Source organism: Bubalus kerabau, chromosome 19, assembly GCF_029407905.1.
Source record: "Bubalus kerabau isolate K-KA32 ecotype Philippines breed swamp buffalo chromosome 19, PCC_UOA_SB_1v2, whole genome shotgun sequence".
NCBI classification, from domain to species: domain Eukaryota; kingdom Metazoa; phylum Chordata; class Mammalia; order Artiodactyla; family Bovidae; genus Bubalus; species Bubalus kerabau.
Genome location: NC_073642.1, coordinates 19,706,773 through 19,724,728, shown reverse-complemented (window position 1 = coordinate 19,724,728; position 17,956 = coordinate 19,706,773). Strand labels below are relative to the sequence as shown.

The 17,956-nt window shown below is 43.8% G+C and overlaps 1 protein-coding gene across 3 annotated transcripts in view; it reads left to right on the top strand.

Annotated features, from left to right (window-relative positions):
- NTRK3 (neurotrophic receptor tyrosine kinase 3) overlaps positions 1-17,956 on the top strand; it is a 425,220-nt gene that overhangs the window by 299,339 nt on the left and 107,925 nt on the right. Inside the window, exon 13 of one of the 3 annotated variants that reach the window (XM_055556824.1) lies at positions 16,282-16,416. The exons of the other annotated variants lie outside the window; for them this stretch is intronic. Within the exon in view, the coding sequence (XP_055412799.1) occupies positions 16,282-16,416 (135 nt within the window). The remainder of the gene's footprint in view (positions 1-16,281; positions 16,417-17,956) is intronic. 3 annotated transcript variants of the gene reach the window in all.

The following is a 17,956-nucleotide window of genomic DNA, read 5'->3' as shown; positions in this document are numbered from 1 at the left end:
ATCTTCACTCTTCATTTGTCTGTCTGTCTGTCTTCAGCTCTCTGTCCATCAATTGCTAAATTCTCTCCACAGTGCAGCCCCTTGATTGGGGGGGGGGTCACATTTTTATCAGATTACCCTCAAATATAGCCCAACACTGTTTTCTTACCCTGATGAACTGGGTCCCTATTTTGCCCTTACTCCTGCTTTGTGCTCCAGCCAAATTATACTCTGCTTTTCTGGAAAAATCCCTGTTTTCTAGGGCTGCGGGTAACAAAGTCTGACAAACGTGGTGGCTTAAACAGTAGAAATTTATAGCCTCACTGTTCTGGAGGCCCGAAACCTGAGATGAAGGTGTTGCCCGGTCATGCTCCGTCTAAAGGCACTAGGGCGAGATCTGCTGTGTATGTATCTCCTGGCTTCTGGGTTTTTGCTGGGTGTCTTGGGCATTCCTTGTAGACGCATCACCTGAGTCACTGTCTTTATGGTCACATGGCATTCTGAGTGTGTGTATGTGTGCATCTGTGTGTCCAAATTTCCCCTGTTATAAGAACTTAGATGTATTAGATTAGAGCCTACCCTAGCAACTTCATCTTTCATTTTTACTGAAGTATAATTGATTGACAGTATGAATGATCTCATCTTAACTTGATTATCTGCAAAGATACTGTTTCCAAATAAGGTCACCTTCTAAAGTGGTGGAGTTATCTTTTGTGGGAGCGCAAATCAACACATAACAATCCCCCATTTGCTATGCTTCGCCCAAGCTGCCCTCACCATTTGCGAGGCCCACCCCACCCCAGCCTCCCACATTTTTGCCTAGAGACCAGCTTTTCTACCTCCTCTCTTCCTCTCGCGTGGAATCACAGCCCCACTAAACTCCCACAGCTCTGAGTGGGTACTTCTCTCTTGACACTTACTACAGTGGATTCTACATTATAATCATTTAGGATCCCAGTTGACTTTAAACTTCCTTTTCTATTTTTGCTCCTGGAAGATTGATTCTCAGGTGTTTGCAAAAATGATTGCTAGGTAAGCTTAGGAAGGTGTAGCCTTCACATTCTTGGCACTGGATTTTAGGCTTCTCTAGGGTACTAATTGGGTTTTACTCATAAAGACAGCTGAGTGCCCCAAAATTGATGCTTTTGAATTGTGGTACTAGAGAAACCTCTTGAGAGTCACTTGAACTGCAAGGAGATCAAATCAATCTATCCTAAAGGAAATCAACCCTGAATATTCATTGGAGGGACTGATGCTGAAGCTGAAGCTCCAATACTTTGGCCACTGATGGGAAGAACTGACTCATTGGATTAGACCCTGATGCTGGGAAAGATTGACAGCAGGAGGAGAAGGGGGTAGCAAAGGATGAGATGGTTGGATGGCATCACCAACTCAATGGACATGAATTTGACCAAACTCTGGGAGATCATGAAGGATAGGGAAGCCTGGTGTGCTACAGTCCATGGGGTCACAAAAAGTCAGACACGACTTAGAGACTGAACAACATTTTGGTATTTCTGTTCCCAACTCTAGACATAGGGCCCATGAGCACAGGAGGCCCTCAACAGGTGTCAGCAATTTGGAGACTTGGGGGATAGTGAAAGCAGGGGTTTGAGTCTGCATTTGCTGGTGTCTGTCATTGCAAAGTGCTGATGCTTTGTGACCTGTATGGCATCTGTTTACTATTCTCAATATGGATCCTTGGCTAGACCATGGCACTTCCACTGCCCAAAATAAATGAGTCTTTTTCTTTGTGTGTCTCTGTGTGTATGATGCTTCTCTTAAATTGAAAAGAGCAAGCCCCAAGAAAGGTTAACAACTGTTGCTCTATACAGATGCCTGGTGGGACCTGTCTCATCTTCTTTCCACCTTTATCATTATTTTCAATACCTTCATCATCATCACCAGTCATAGGAATTGCAAGTCAGCAAAGCAACTCATAGGCTTATATCTTTTAATTGTTAGGGCTATAAATTTAGAATGTGCTAGTTACCCGATCCTATTAACCATACTCTGCTCTAAGATAATCTGCTTAAAATTGGTAACACAGTCAGAGATTGGGACTTTGTTGATTGTATTTCCTGCTAGACTCAGGCCTTTGCCTTTTGCTTATGAAAGCCTAAACTAAATGGCCTTGACCCTGAGCAAAGTCAGGCACCTGGGGTTGGCAGACAGACCTGAGGACTTGGGTTCTAAAAGAGGCACATGAGCAAGTCAGAGGAAGGAGGCGTTGATGTTAAGATAATTCTTTTTCTTTCCTTACCTCACACAGTTATTTTAAGGTTAACATAATCATTTAAAGTTTTGGGAAAAGAAACGCTTGGTAAATGCCAAGATACTATAGTAGAACTGCAAAATAATGTGGCATATTGTTATACAGATTCACACATACACACATGAGTTATATCACACAGTTCTAAAAAGTAAGTTTTATATTATCTGAAATGTGGGTCTATCAGGTAAGAAATAGGGATAGTTGTTCTTCCTTCCTTGGTTTCAGTATAACAGAGGGGTTAATATAGCACAATTCAATATAGCACAAGAGCTGGAATGAGAAAGCCTAGATTCAAGATGGTGCTGCATCTTATTCACAGGACCACTTGGCATCAGTTACTGAGAATCCTCATTCTTCCTCATCCACAAACTAGGGATCATAACAGTTCTCCCCTCATAGAGATACTGTATAGGTTAGATGAGGAAGTCCATGCACAGTACTTTGCTTGTTGCCTTGGCATATGTAAATGCTTATAAATATTAATTGTTAGGTTTTAAAAATGATCTTACTGAGAAATGAAAAAATATATCCATGAATAGTTCCACTGTAGTGTATGCATTTAAAATAGTTCCAGGAAACAGAAGAAGAAATATCACACAGAAACTCACAATTAGGAATTCCCTGGTGATCCACTGGTTAGCGCTCCATGCTTCCACTGTTAGAAGCAAGGGTTTGATCCCTTGGGCCAGGGACTTAAGATCCTGCATGCTGTGGGGCATGACCAAAAGAGCAGAAAGTTATCACTAACTGCCAGATGACTTACACAGACACTGAGATTTGAGTTGGTTATTGAAGAATTAACTGGAATTAGATGAGGAAATAAGTTAGAAGATAAACATTCAGGATATCACAGTACCATGGAAGTAAGGACCGAAGCTAAGATCTGTAAGATATGGTCAACTTAGAGTTTATCTAACCAAGAGACTGTGAATAGGGGAAGAGTGGGTGACAAGACCAGAATATTTGGCTGGAAATAGGGTGTGGCAAGATCAGTAAGGCAGCCTAAGTCATTTGGGGTTCATGCAAAGGCACTTTCAATCATTGTTGGCCGCTGAATGGGGTGGTAGATTGGTGAATATGAGGTTTTAGCCACATAATTTGACAATGACATGTTAGATAGAGTAATCTGTATTCCGAAGCTCCAAAACAGTGGCCTTGAAATGGAAATTGGGATTGAGGAAGCCTAAACTAATACTTGTTAATCATCTAATGCATTTCATGTGCCAGACTCTGACCTGATCCTTTTTTTTTTTTTAATCACAACACTGCCTGCAAGATAGATAATGATATTTACAGTTTACATAAAGGGAAACTGAAGCTCTGAGAATTTAGGTAATTTACTTAAGGTTTTAAGGTCACACACAGCTGATGGGTAGTAGAACAGGAATTTGATAGCCGTTCAGTCTGTCTCCAGGTCTTTCTGCCATGCTTTGCTGAAGTGGGGAATCTAGTAAAAGGATGTGTAAATGAGATCCTGCAAAATAAATATTGAAACTTGATGTCTAATGAGATACAGGGATAAGATGATACAGGCAAGGAATGAGGATGACTCCAGTAGTTTGTGCCTAGGTAATTGTAAGAGGGGTAGTGATTTTAAAGAATCGGTCTATTAGGAAGGGAGATTGTTTGCAATGCGTGCATGTGGGCTAATTCATTTCAGTCATGTCCAACTCTTTGCGACCCCATGGACTCTAGCCCACCAGGCTCCTCTGTCCATGAGATTCTCCAGGCAAGGATACAGGAGTGGGTTGCCATGCCCTTCTCCAGGGGATCTTCCAGATCCAGGGATCAAACCCAAGTCTCTTATGTTCCTGCATTGGCAGGCGGGTTCTTTACCACTAGCCCACCTAGGAAGCCCTGTTTGGGATAGAAATTATAGAAAGGTTGGGTTTGTGGTTATGATGCACAGTAATGGAAATGCCAAGTGGCCAACTGGCATTATGAGAATGAAATTTACATGAAAGTTTGCGGCTAGAGTTAAAGTATTAGAAGTCACACCCCTAGGTTTGCACATTAATAATGAGTTTTACAAGGACATGGAGAGAGAGAGAGAGAGAGAGAGAAAGAGAAGATGGTTAGAGCAGTATTCCTACACTTTAACTGCCTGAGGATTTTGTTAAAATACTGGGGAGGCGGGTGGGATAAATTGGGAGATTGAGATTGACATATATACACTACTACGTATAAAATGGATAACTAATGAAAACCCACTCTATAGCACAGGGTACTCTACTCAATGGTCTGCAGTGAACTTAAATGGGAAGGAAATCTAAAAAAGAGAAGATGCATGTATCACTGATTCATTTTGCTGTGTAGCAGAAACTAACACAACATCGTAGACTATACTCCACAACTATACTCCAATAAAAATTAACGTAAGGAATACAGATTTTGATTTACTAGGTTTGGAGTCAGAGCTTGAAAGTCCTCATTTCTAGCACACTCTCAGGTGAAGCTGCCACTGCTGGTCGGAGAACCACACTTTGAGTAGTCAGGGGTGAGAGGACTGATCCTTGAGAAGCTACCTTAGGTACAGGTGAAGGAAAAGAATCCAGCTGAAAGAAGAGGGACAGAAAGGTAGAAAGATGACACAGTATCCTGAGTGTCATGGGGGATGTGGGATGGTCAAGGTGAAGAGTAATGTAGAAAATCTAGTTAAGGAGTAACCATTGGTGAACTTCAAGAGGTCTGTTTCTGTAAAGGGAATAGAACTTGGATAACAGGAATTTAATCATTAATGACCTGTGAGATTGTGGAATTGCAATTGGAATTGAATCATTAAAAATGTTGGTACCCAAGGGCTTCCTTAGTGAGTTTGATCCCTGGATTTGGAAGATTCCCTGGAGGAGAGTGTGGCAACCCAGTCTAGTATTCTTGCCTGGAGAATCCCATGGACAGAGGAGCCTGGTGGGCTACGGCCCATAGGGTCACAAAGAGTTGAACATGACTGAAATGACTTAGCAAGCATGCAGGAACGAACCAAGAAAACGGGATGATAGCCAATGGTATGTAAAGTGAAGGACATTGATCCATCATTTACTAGATGAGAGTCTGGGAATGTGGGCACACTTGGATTTGGTACATGAACACATACCAAAAGATAAAGATAACCATAGGTAGATTTCTGCAGAAAGGAGAATAGAACAGGAGTTATGGAAGATGCTGGAGAGAGAGGAAATAATTGAAGAAGGAAGTTGGAGATAGGATTGAAGACACCAGTTTAAAAAAAAAGAAAGAAAATACATTTTCCTCTAATATAGAAAGAAAGGGCTGTGGTCAGGGTGGTGCAGCAAGCTTTTTAGTGCACCTCCTCTGCTTCAGAAACAGAAAAATATAAGAACACATAACTGGGCCTGAAAGCAAGATAAATAACCTGATGGATCATAAATAGTACAGAAATAAAAGGTTGATGAGCAGGGCTACCTTCATTCTCAGGCTGGGCTCCAAGAAGGAGGCAACAAGTATTTTTACTTTTGTTGGAGGCAGAAAGTAAGGACAGGAATTTAGCTCTTGAGGGTTCTGCACGGCCATATGTACTGCAGATTGTTGGGGAATCATGAGCTGGGGACAAGCTTCCACACTGATGAAAAGAGTCTGAAAAAACAGTGTTGTCAGTCCCTATATGAGAGTACAGCTAGGAGGAATCTCTGAGCCTAAGGAGGGAGGGGAGAGGGATTAAGATACAACTGTGAGATGATGAACTGACTTAGGCCGCTCAGCTAGCTGAAGACTGTTCTGCTACATCCCATCGCAAAATCAGTATGGAAGGGAGCAACTACTTAACATGAGGGAAAATAAAGTTATTTTATCACCTCATACCAGTCACAGAAGAAGTTATACATTCAGGTTGAATATTTGAAGTAGAATTTTTTGCTTTCAGCAAATTTTTAATTTTAAAATGGTATTACCCTTTAGGGGCCCCAGGCCATCATTATAGGATGGGTTTGGAACTGAAGTTCTAAGAGCCTTGGTGGAGGCAAAAATAGCAACAACAAAAACATGAGACAGTGATGACTGAGCACAAAAGAGAAAGAGATTTAAAAAAAAAACCCTTCCTACACAAAATCAGCTACAATCCAAAATTATGAACTTTGTAAAAAAAAATAACAGATAACAATAGGATATTTGTTATCCTGATTCTGCTCAACAATGTTCTGGAGATTCTACCCAATTCAATAAGACAACAAAAGAAATGTAAGAATAGTGGAAAGATACATGACCTCCCTTTTGTGAATGATATGATCATCCTCCATAGAGTATCAAAAGGTATTTATAAAGCTAGAATGAATTAGAGAGTTCAGCAATGTTACTAATAAAAGATCAATAAGCACAAATTAATATAGTCCCTAAACACCATTAGAAACTTTAATTGAAAAAAATCGCATTTACAATAGCAACAATAAAATGAAACAAAATAAAAGGCAAAAGATAAGCAATTCTTCTGGAAAATACAAGACAGTATTAAGAGCATTAAATGGAATGAGTAAATGGAGCGTATATCTTGTTCATAAATAGGAAGAAGCGATAAATGAAGATGTTGAAGATCCCCCAAGTTTATAGATTAAATACACTCCCAATAAAAATCCCAGCAGGATTTTTGACAGCACTTACTTGATAAGCTTAATCTATAATTTATATGAGAGAATGAAAAACAAAGAATCACCAAGGTTTTTTTTTTCAAGAAGATAGAGATTGAGGAGACTTGGTCTCATATACGCTACAAGTCGGACACGACTGAGCGACTTCACTTTCACTTTTCACTTTCATGCGTTGGAGAAGGGAATGGCAGCCCACTCCAGTGTTCTTGCCTGGAGAATCCCAGGGACGGGGGAGCCTGGTGGGCTGCCGTCTATAGGGTCGCACAGAGTCAGACACGACTGAAGTGACTTAGCAGCAGCAGCAGCGGCTCTCATGTACAAAAAGACTTATTATAAAGTTAAACTAATTAAGACAGGGGAAACGAATAGGCCAAAAATATAATAGTGTTTTTTTAGCACTCAGAAAACATATATGTATATGTATGCAGATACACAGATAGACAGAGATATGTGACTATGTGTATATTTTTGGTATGTCATTTCAAATCAATATGAAAGGGAGAATTTATTCAATAAAATCACTTGAGGAAAAATTCTGGTATCTCATACCAGGCACACAATAAATTATGAATTCCGGTTGAAATTTAGAAGGTTTTTTAGGTAAGGTTTTATCTTGAAATACTTTTAGATATACAGAAATGTTGCAACAAGAATGCAGGGAATTCTCTTATACAGTTCACTCAGTTTTCTTTATTGTAATCATCCTTCAAATGACCATGATACATTTGTCACAACTACGAAGCCAACTTCAGCATATTACCATTAACTAAACTCAATACTTCATTCTGATTTCACCAGTTTTTCCTCAGCTGTTTTCTGTTTCAGAGCCACATCCAGAATACTGTATTGCATTTAGTTATCATCCCTATTATCCCTCATGTCTCAGTAGGTAAAGAATCTGCCTGCAACGCAGGAGACCTGAGTTCAATCCTTGGGTTGGGAAGATCCCCTGGAGAAGGGAATGGCAACCACTCCAATATTCTTGCCTGGAATCTCATGGACAGAGGAGTCTGGTGGGCTGCAGTCCATGGGGTTACAGAGAGTCAGACACGGCTGAGCGACTAACACTGTCACTTCCATCCTGTTTCTTTAACTTCATCTGACCTATGAGTTTCTCAGACTTTCCTTGTCCCCGATTACTTTGACAGTTTTGAGGAACACTGGCCAGCCTTTATTCAGAACGTCTCTCAATTTAGGTTCATTGGTTGGAGTCATGAGTTTTGGGAGCAAGACCACAGAGATGAGTGTCATTCTCATCACATCATTTCAAGAGCATGTACTTATCACCTGGCATCACTGAACTTGCTAGCCCTGATCACCTGGCTGAGACCATGTTTGCCAGGATTCTCCACTAAGATGGTGCATTTTCCCCTTGCCATAGTCTTTGGAAGTAAGCTGATAAACACAGCACATAAGCTGGGGAATTAAGCCCCATTTCTTTGAGTCAGGAGTGTCTACATAAATTATTCGGAATTCTTCTCTAAGAGAAATTGCTGCTGCTGCTGCTAAGTTGCTTCAGTCATGTCCAACTCTGTGCGACCCCATAGACAGCAGCCCTCCAGGCTCCCCCGTCCCTGGGATTCTCCAGGCAAGAACACTGAAGTGGGTTGCCATTTCCTTCTCCAATGCATGAAAGTTAAAAGTGAAAGTGAAGTCACTCAGTTGTGTCCGACTCTTAGCGACCCCATGGACTGCAGCCTACCAGGCTCCTCCGTCCATGGGATTTTCCAGGCAAAAGAGTACTGGAGTGGGGTGCCATTGCCTTCTCTGAGAGAAATTGCTAAATGTAGTATTTTTAGAGGAAAGGAGTACATCCTTTTGATGAGGGGGAAAAAATCTGAAGATATAGATTATAAATAATGTTAATGGAAAGATTAATACATTTGGTGACCTTAATTTTTTTTTAATGGATATACGATAGCATATACAAAATTAAAAGATCAACCATAGACTGAGAGAACATAATTCCAAAGCATGTAGTCAACAAAGAATTTGCATGCAGAATAAATAACAGGCTCCCACAAATAAACAGGATAAGACAAACTCATATATAATGTATGTGTGGATGTATAGTATGTGTGTATATATTATGTATTATTCTATAGTATTATTGGACTTCCAAGGTGGCTCAGTGTTAAAGAATCCACCTGCCAGTACAGGAGCCATAGGAGACTCAGGTTCAATCCCTGGGTCGGGAAGATCCCCTGGAAAAGGAAATGGCAACCCACTCCAGTATTCTTGCCTGGGAAATCCCATGGACAGGGGAGCCTGGTGGGCTACAGTCCACGGGGTCTCAAAGAGTCCGACATGACTGAGTGATCACACACATACTATTATTGTATAGTCAATATATAGCCACACACACACGCACACACACACACACACACACACATAAGGTATATAATACACACACACAACACAATGAAGGAAGCATAGGAAGAGACAGTTCATAAACCAGGAAACTCCAGTTGAGATGACGGAAACCTCAGCAGTAATTAGGAAATGCACCTTAAAGCTATAGGAAGGTAAGACCTACCACACATCAGCGAATATCAGATATAGAGATATGAGATAAGAAGTTCATTCATTTAGTGATCACAGAAATGAGTTGGTACCATCACTTTAGAGAGACATTTAGCAATACAGTGAAGGATTTCTATACATGATAGAGATACCCTCTAAAGCCCTTCTTCTCAAACATTTTTTTTTGTGCATAGAAGTCACCCGAAGAGCTTGTTAAAATGAAGATGTTGATGCACCGGAGTCTCAAAGTCTCCATTTCTGCTAAACTCCCAGCTGATGCTGAAACTGGTTCACATGCCCAGCCCTTGAGTAAAAGCCTCTAGAGCAGAGGTCAGCAAACCTGGCCCCTATCTGTTTTTGCCAGTGACGTTTTAATTGGAACACATCTGTTTGTTTCTGTATTGTCTATGGCGGCTTTCGGATTGCAGTGGCAGGATTTAGTAGCAGCAAAAGACAACTGTATGATGTGTAGAAATCCTAAAATAGTATTCATTATCTGGCCCTTCACAGGGAAAGTTTGCCAACTACTGCTCTAGAGAAACTCTCCCATGCGCATGGAAAGAGACTCATGTAATAATATTTATTGCACCTTTTTTTGGAATTATGACAGAATGGAAATAAATGTCAGTTGGTAGAACGGGCAAAAAATTTGTCGCATGTTCACATGCTGAACTCCATTAGTTACAATTAATGAATAAGAATTACATGTTTAAACATGGATAAATCTAGAAGACATCCCTTGTTTTAAGACGTAAACTTGGGCAGTTTTCTTAACAGATATATACCTCTGCAGCCAGTTTATTAAAAGATGCCTGGAAATGAGCCTCATCTATCTCAGGGCAGTGGTTACCTCTGGTGAGGGAGTAGATGAGGAACAGGATGATGGATGGATTCATACGGGCTGATAGCAATAGGTGTAATGTGATCTATCTCTCTCAAAAATTTGAAAAGAATATATCAAAGTGTAATAAATTGTTAATATTCGGTGGTGGGTATCCAGTTTTGATCATCTCTATACTTTCCTATTTCAGATATTCCAAACATTTGAAAAGAATGAAAAGAATCAAAAAGGGGGAAATGTGTTGAGTATAAAGTATTTGGGGACTTCCCTGGTGGTCCAGTGGTTAAGAATTCACCTGCCAAAGCAGGGGATGTGGGTTGGATCCCTGATCTGGGAACTAAGATCCCACATGCCTTGGGGCAACTAAGGCTGCAGGCCAAACCTAGAGAGAAGCCCCTCCCCGCTACCCCCACTCCCACCTCACATGCCAAAAGAAAAAGAAAAAAATAAAGGCAAGTATTTGAAATGCAGGGAGGGAGATGAAAATAAAGAAAGGCTACTCATACCTGAGGTTCTCGCTCCTCTCAGTTAAGCAAGAGATGTTCCCGTATGATAAATTATCCCTTATATGGTTAATTTTGAGAATGGAAAACAGGTTTTGCCAGGTGACTAATTTTATTCCATGGCTTATGAAGTATTTTGATTCTAAAAGGTCACTTCACCAGTGTCCTGGAGTGGAAGGAACTTCGCTTTCTCTGGGACTCACATTTCACTTCTTTGAGCCAAGCTCAGCTTATTGTTGGGACAAGAGTGATGCCAAGGGCAAAGCCCCCAGGCATATTCTCCTCCTTTTGAGTTCGAGCTTTGCAGTATTTCTCCAGGGAGAGTCAGGAGAGCCTTCAAGATTCCTTCAGGGAAGTGCCTTTTGCTTTTGTCTGAGAATCTCAGTGTTCCTCACCCTTTTATCTCACCCGGGCATGGATGCCCTCCCGCTGTGACTTCCCCTGGCACAATTCCCTGAGCTAATTCATATTTCGGTTACATTCAGCCGCAGCCCCCTCTCTTAGAGCATCTGTGCACAGCTGGAACCAGACTTTGCACATGGGCCAGGGCGGTCTCATCATTGATTTTCCCAGCAGTATTGAGGCAACTTTACAGGAAGAGGTGCTGTGTGCTGAAGTTGGGGATCTCAGTTCAGTACTCTTAGCCATGAAATGTACAAGAGGGACATTTCAGTTCCAAGTACATTTCAGTATGCTAAAGAAGCCTTTGTAGCTTGTTGCTGCAGGGATGTGGGAATACTTTGGGTCAGATCATACCCCATGAAATTTAACAGCTGCATTAAAAAGTCTTGCTAGCTGGCCCTTGACAACCTTTGGTCAAGTGCCTTGTATGTGCCAAGCAAAGTGGAAGCATAGCCAACTGATAATGCAAATACTCCAATACCCTCTTCTTCCCCAAAAGCAGCATTGTATGTAGTCTGTAGAATATTTTCTTCCTGGGAGCTCAATTTCTGAACCCAGTGCCCTCTTACCCATTGAACTCCTGAACAAGCTCCTCTTTCTGAGATAAGTTTGTCCTTCTGATGGAGATTTCCAGCCACTTCTTTATCATTTTTAACCATAACCAGTGAAAAGTGCAGGTGTTAGTTGCTCAGCTGTGTCCGACTCTTTGGGACATCATGGGCTGAGCCCACCAGTCTCCTCTGTCCATGGAATGCTACAAGCAGGAATACTGGAGTGGGTAGCCATTCCCTTCTCCAGGGGATCTTCCCGACCCAGAACTCAAATCCAGGTGTCCTGCATTGCAGGCAGATTCTTTACCATCTGAACCACCAGGGAAGCCCAGCTATATCTAGAGGGAGCATACATTTGGTTATCATAGGGACAGTCAGTGAGGCTCCCTGACATGGCATTTCCTGGTCCTTAACGCACAGCCTATTACCTAGTGCTGGCTTTACATTTATTATAAAGTTCTAAACTCAAATGCTAAGACAAAGCATTCAGGGATTGTAAATAAATGATGGAACCAGGTGGAGGTAATAGGAAGTGGTGGGGTATATGGCAAATTGGAGAACACACACCCTGTTGTAAACAAAGCGGCCACTGCTTTCCTCTAGCTGATGACCATTTTGCCGAAAGGCTGGCCAAGCACTGACAGAACTCCTGGATGATCAAGGGAATCTAGAAATAGGGACATTTTAAATGTGAAATCCCCCAGCTTTTAGATGTTGCAAGCTGATTCAAAATTTTTTTTTTAATTATGCTAAAAAGAGATACAACATAAAGCCACAGATGGCCCATAGGTTAGGTTTGCAACCTTGGAATAACAGAGGAAATGATCTGAGCGATTTAAGCAAGTTAGTTTGTGGCCAGCAAGTCTAGCCCTTTGGGTCTCACCTCCCTGGCTCAGTGCCACCAGCTTTTTGTTGAATCTGAAGGCAGGAGAGGAAAGACCTTAGACTGAGAAAAGCAACAGCCGCATCAAGAGGCAAAGATGAAGAACCACGTAGCCAGAGTCACATCCTGGGACCGCTAGGACTCTTTGATGACCGTCTTCCCATGACCTTCCAGACGCTACCGCAAAGGCAGCAAATGAAGCAGGCGACATTATGAGGGACATTTTCTTTATCATGATGTGCCCTTTCCTGTCACTTTTGTTCACATAGTGACCCAAGGAGAGGGTGCCGGGGAGAGAGTTCTTCTGGGCTCCATACTTCCCAGGAGGGTTCTGACTGTACATGCTTGCTCTAGGTATGACTGCGTTCTGAATAATCCCTCCAAATTCACGATTCTCTCTCATCAGGCTTACTTTGCATCCTTCTTGAGCGGAACTCCCGGAAGTGACACAAAATGAAGGGGTCCGTGTCTGGAAAGGGCTTGGGATTCTTTACTTGGAAGGTCCCAGGACAAACAAAGTGGTAGGTGTGGCTGGCTACAGAAGTTCAGAAGATGGTACAGAAGATGAGGCGGCCTGGGCATCAGCTGGCACGAGGATGTTCAGTTCTCTGGCTAGGGAAGCCATTACTGAGGAAATAACACTCCAGCCCTCCAGCCAGGCCTTGCAGAAGGAGCCAGAGGCAAAGCCCTGCTTTCCCTGGAGAGTGTCCCCATCACTGTGGCCTTGACCTCCATTTCTGCCTCCTTTTCCCAAATATCGATTTGCAACAAATAGAAGCCATATTGCGAAGTAGTTAATGACAAGGAGTTTAAGGTTATAAAGAACTTGGAATGTTCAGTATCAGACTCTGCCACAAAGTGAACTTGGGGTTTTTTTTTTTTCTTTTTAATGTATATTACTGAGCCTCAGTTTCCCCACATGTAACCCTGGGATTCTCCAGGCAAGAACACTGAAGTGGAATGCCATTTCCTTCTCTAATGCATGAAAGTGAAAAGTGAAAGTGAAGTTGCTCAGTCGTGTCCGACTCTTAGCAACCCCATGGACTGCAGCCTACCAGGCTCCTCCATCCATGGATTTTCCAGGCAAGAGTACTGGAGTGGGGGTACCATTGCCTTCTCCGAGATTTAATAATATCAACTTTTAAAAGGTATTGGAGGGACTTCCCTGGTGGTCTAGTGGTTAGGACTCTGAGCTTTCACTGCCAGGGCCTGAGTCTAATCTGTGGTTGGGGAACTAAGATCTTGCAAGCCACATGGTGTGGCCAAAAAAAAAAAAAAAGATATTGTTGTTGCTGTTGTCGTTCAGTCGCTGAGTCGTGTCTGACTCTTTACGACTCGTGAACTGCAGCACGCCAGGCTTCCCTGTCCTTCACTGTCTCCTGGAGTTTGCTCAAACCCACGTCTATTGAGTCGGTGATGCCATCCAACCATCTCATCCTCTGTCGCCCCCTTCTCCTGCCCTCAATCTTTCCCAGCATCAGGTCTTTTCCAATGAGTTGGCTTTCCTGCATTGCAGGCAGATTCTTTACTGTCTGAGCCACCAAGATACTGGAGATGCTGAATCACCTGTAAGCAGTGCCTGACGCTATCAGTAAGTTATATAGATCTTTGGATTCCAGGGTGATCAGTGATGTATTGAATGGTAGGATTGTTACAGACAGGTATTACCTGAGGCTCCCTTCATGTCTTCCCACCCCTTGAGGAACCACACAGGGGCTGTGACTAGAATGCCCCATGCCTGGGGTGAGGCACCCATCAGGCTCCCCACCCTGACATCTGTCCTGGGACCCTCCTGCTCTCACTGTCTCTCTGGACAAGCATCTGCATTGCTCTGTGCGTCTGATTCCCTGTAGTTAAGCCATCCATGACCTCAGTGCCAGAACGCCTGTGTATTTCAACCTCCTCCTTCTCCCAGCCAAGGATATGTAAGTTCTAAGCATTCCTGTGAGATAGCAACGTGAAGATGATGAACGAATATATTTCAAGAGGAAATGTTGGAGAATTATCCAGTAGAGCTCAGCTTGGTATTGGGCCTTTTAGCAAGGCTATAACCCAAACCCACCTTATGGAGTTTGGGAATAAAATGACCATGTCGGATAACAAAAGGAAGAAGCAGGGACAGAAGGGGAAGCCTTGAGAATCCAACTGGATGACGAGTGTGTAGGCAGAAGATGCGAGGCGGTTCTCACGGGCAGGTGTTTGGAAGGCTGCTAGCACTGGACTCCCCAGGCCAGAGCATAAGAATGGGGCTGGGATGAACCAGAGAGCGTGAGATGAATGGGATCTACAAGACTGTCAGGAAAACAGAGAAGTGTGAAGGTCTAGGTGTAGACCATCTTTCGTGTTGTGCAACCATAGCGGCCAGCCCTGGTCTTGCTGCAGTGAATATTAAAGAACTTGCCGCTGAGGATGCAACCTGCTTTTGGCCCCAGGGGATTGGCTCAGGAAGCTTTCATCCAATTGTCTGGGTGCTCGGCACTCCCGAGCCACTTCCTTCACAGTTTCCCTCCCTTCCCCAAAACAACCCCAGAGTCTCTGGTCGCATCTCAGGAAAACACACACCTAGACAGTCCCCAGAGACCAGGCTTTGTTCTGAACTACAGAGGGCCTACGAGAAACTTTGTGCTGGATGACTCTGGGGAACACTGTCTACAGATGGAGGAAAAGGTTAGACATGGGGGTCCGTGGGCCACGGGTGGGTGAGACTTTCTTCAGAGGTGTGTCTGCCCACTATGGCCTTCCCTCCACCCTTCTGTCTCTTTCCCAGTCTGTGTCCATGGTGGTCCTGGTCTCCCCTGCCTCACCCCCACCTTCCACAGCATATGCCTTTTCCTTCCTGCTCTCGGGTTGTTCTGAGTGAAAGGGGGAACAATGGAAGATTTTGGATCTGTGCCTCTTATGCTATCAGGCTTCAGCATTTAGAATCTTGGAAAGGCTCCACCTGGGAAAGAGTTCCAGAGAAAACAAACTTCAGATACTGGCTCATATGGGAGAAGGCTCATGTTCACGGAGGCAGCTTCAAGGACCTTGGCAAAGGCTTAGGCAGGCTTGGCCCCTGCCTTTAATGGATCTGACATGGAATCTTCCAGGGCCTGCGATGCTGCGTGGCTTCTAAGGGAGATTTCACTCTCAAGCTATAATGACACCTCTTTCATAGAAGAGTTGTCAGGTCTCTAAGGGGACCAGCAATTTTTGTTGTTCTGACTGTTGTGCCCTGAGACGGCCAAACTCCCCATCTCTTCTGCTCTTCATTCCTCTTTGCCAAGTTGTTTCCCTCTTGGAGAGCAGCTGAACTTCTTTTATAGGGGGCATGGGCCCAAAAGGGGGCCTCAAGACCTGCAGGATCATCCCTCAAGTCATAGGAGTCATCCTTCCATCCCCAGAAATGACATCCAGAAAAGCAGTGGTGGGCACAAGTTCAGGGTTCCCCGGCCCAAGAAGAGGGATGGGAGCAAGCGTGGTAGGGAAAGGTTGGACAGAGTTTACATTGATTCCCTTGAGCAGTTCCTTCATGCCACCACATGATACTCAGAAGACCATGTATCTAGATTTTATACCTAGAATAAGGCAGGTGCCCCTTCAGTTAAAGTAGTGTGAGCACAGGAGCTGGGAACACCTGGATTTCTGTTTCTGGCCTTGTGCACTTAAGAAAACCACTTCCCCTTGTCTTTGCACTTGGGGCTCAATACTGACCACTAATTTCCCCATGTCTGCCTCTTCTGCCAGGGGTCTTTTCAAACATAGACAATCATGGGATATTAAACTTGAAGGACAATAGAGATCATCTAGTCCCATCAACTCACTATATATATGAGGAACCTGAGGTCCAGAGTGGGGAAGTGTCTTACCCAAGGTCACATGGTGAGTTACCTCCTTTGACATGTTTGTATGCAGTACAGACTCCCCTCCACCCCTCACCAATTTTGATTCTTAAGATCTTAAGACCTCATGATGTCTTCATAGGTCCCTGAGGACTGGGGGATGACTAGGTGCCTGATGTGGGTTGGTACTAAAATTCCTTAGGTGAGGGGGATTTTCCAGGCCAGGATACTTCACAGGGCCTAGATGAGGAATCTGGGAGAAAGGAGAGAGGGACTATGGCTTGGAGAGAAGCAAGGGTGTCAGAGACCCTCTAGGCAGACTTCCCAGACCCAGTAGAACCCTTGTCCTGGGTTAGCGCAGTGATGTTATCACACAAACATCTCACGTTGAGACTGAGTCTCCCTCTAAACACGGCGTCATCAGCGAGGAACTTTTCCTCTGTCTCCACAATCTCACCCCAATGCCCGCAGAAGGAGGGCACCCAGCATCCAAGATGACTCAACTCTGTTTTCATTGTAATATGTCCTGAGAATGAGGAGGGGAAAGTCTCAGTGCAACCAACCCAATCTCTCCCCATCACCTCCAACTGCCATCACACCTTCCACATAGCTGCACACAGCTTTCCTAAAAAGATAGGCTTACTCCTGTCTTGTCTGCATGTGCAGCTAAACAAACACACGCCCATTACAGACGTTATTTTATAGACATGATTTTACTGTGAGATTGAAAAACCTCCTTCTGGACATTTGATCAATATTACCCACATCTCTGGATATCCAAATTCCGTCCATGGCAGTGTGGGCCAGTGATGAGCTGAGCCAGCATGGAAATCCTCCTTGCCTGAGGCTGCCCATGGCTTGGTGATTACCAGTGCCAGCCCTCCAAGGTTTTTCCATCCCCTGTAAGACTTGGAGGGCTTCCCAGGTGGCGCTAGTGGTAAAGAACCCGCCTGCCAATGCAGGAGACATAAGAGACATGGGTTCGGTCCCCAGATTGGGAAGATCCCCTGGAGGAGGGCATGGCAACCCACTCCAGTACTCTTGCCTGGAGAATCTCATGGACAGGGGAGCCTAGTGAGCTATAGTCCATGGGATCGTAAAGAGTTGGACACGACTGTAGCGACTGAACACATAAGACGGAATTATGGGGAGGTGGAGTGATCAGCCATCATTTCACTGAATGGGTGAAATGGGAGGACAAAGTGAACAAGAAAGTGTTTCTAGTCTTGGAAGTACAGCACCCCCAGCCTGGTGCAGTCAAAGGTGGTCCACATCGTGCCAACTAGGATTAGAAATAGCTCACTAGAATCCCTTAAGAATGCCTGGAGAGCATTCTCCTCTGACCCCTTTGCTCCCCAGGGACCCTGGCGATTATGCCCCCTCCCCACTTGCCCCCCAGGCTCATCATTAGGGCCTCCTCCTACTTAGATGAGGTTGCTCCTCCTCTTCCAGAACAATCCAAGGCCATGCCCCCAAATGTTTTGCTCCCATCCCTTCCTTAGTTCAGTGGAGGCCACAGCAAAAGTGGAGTGTTTCCAGTTTCTCTGACCATGCTTGGTTTTAAGTTAATCCCCTCCTCC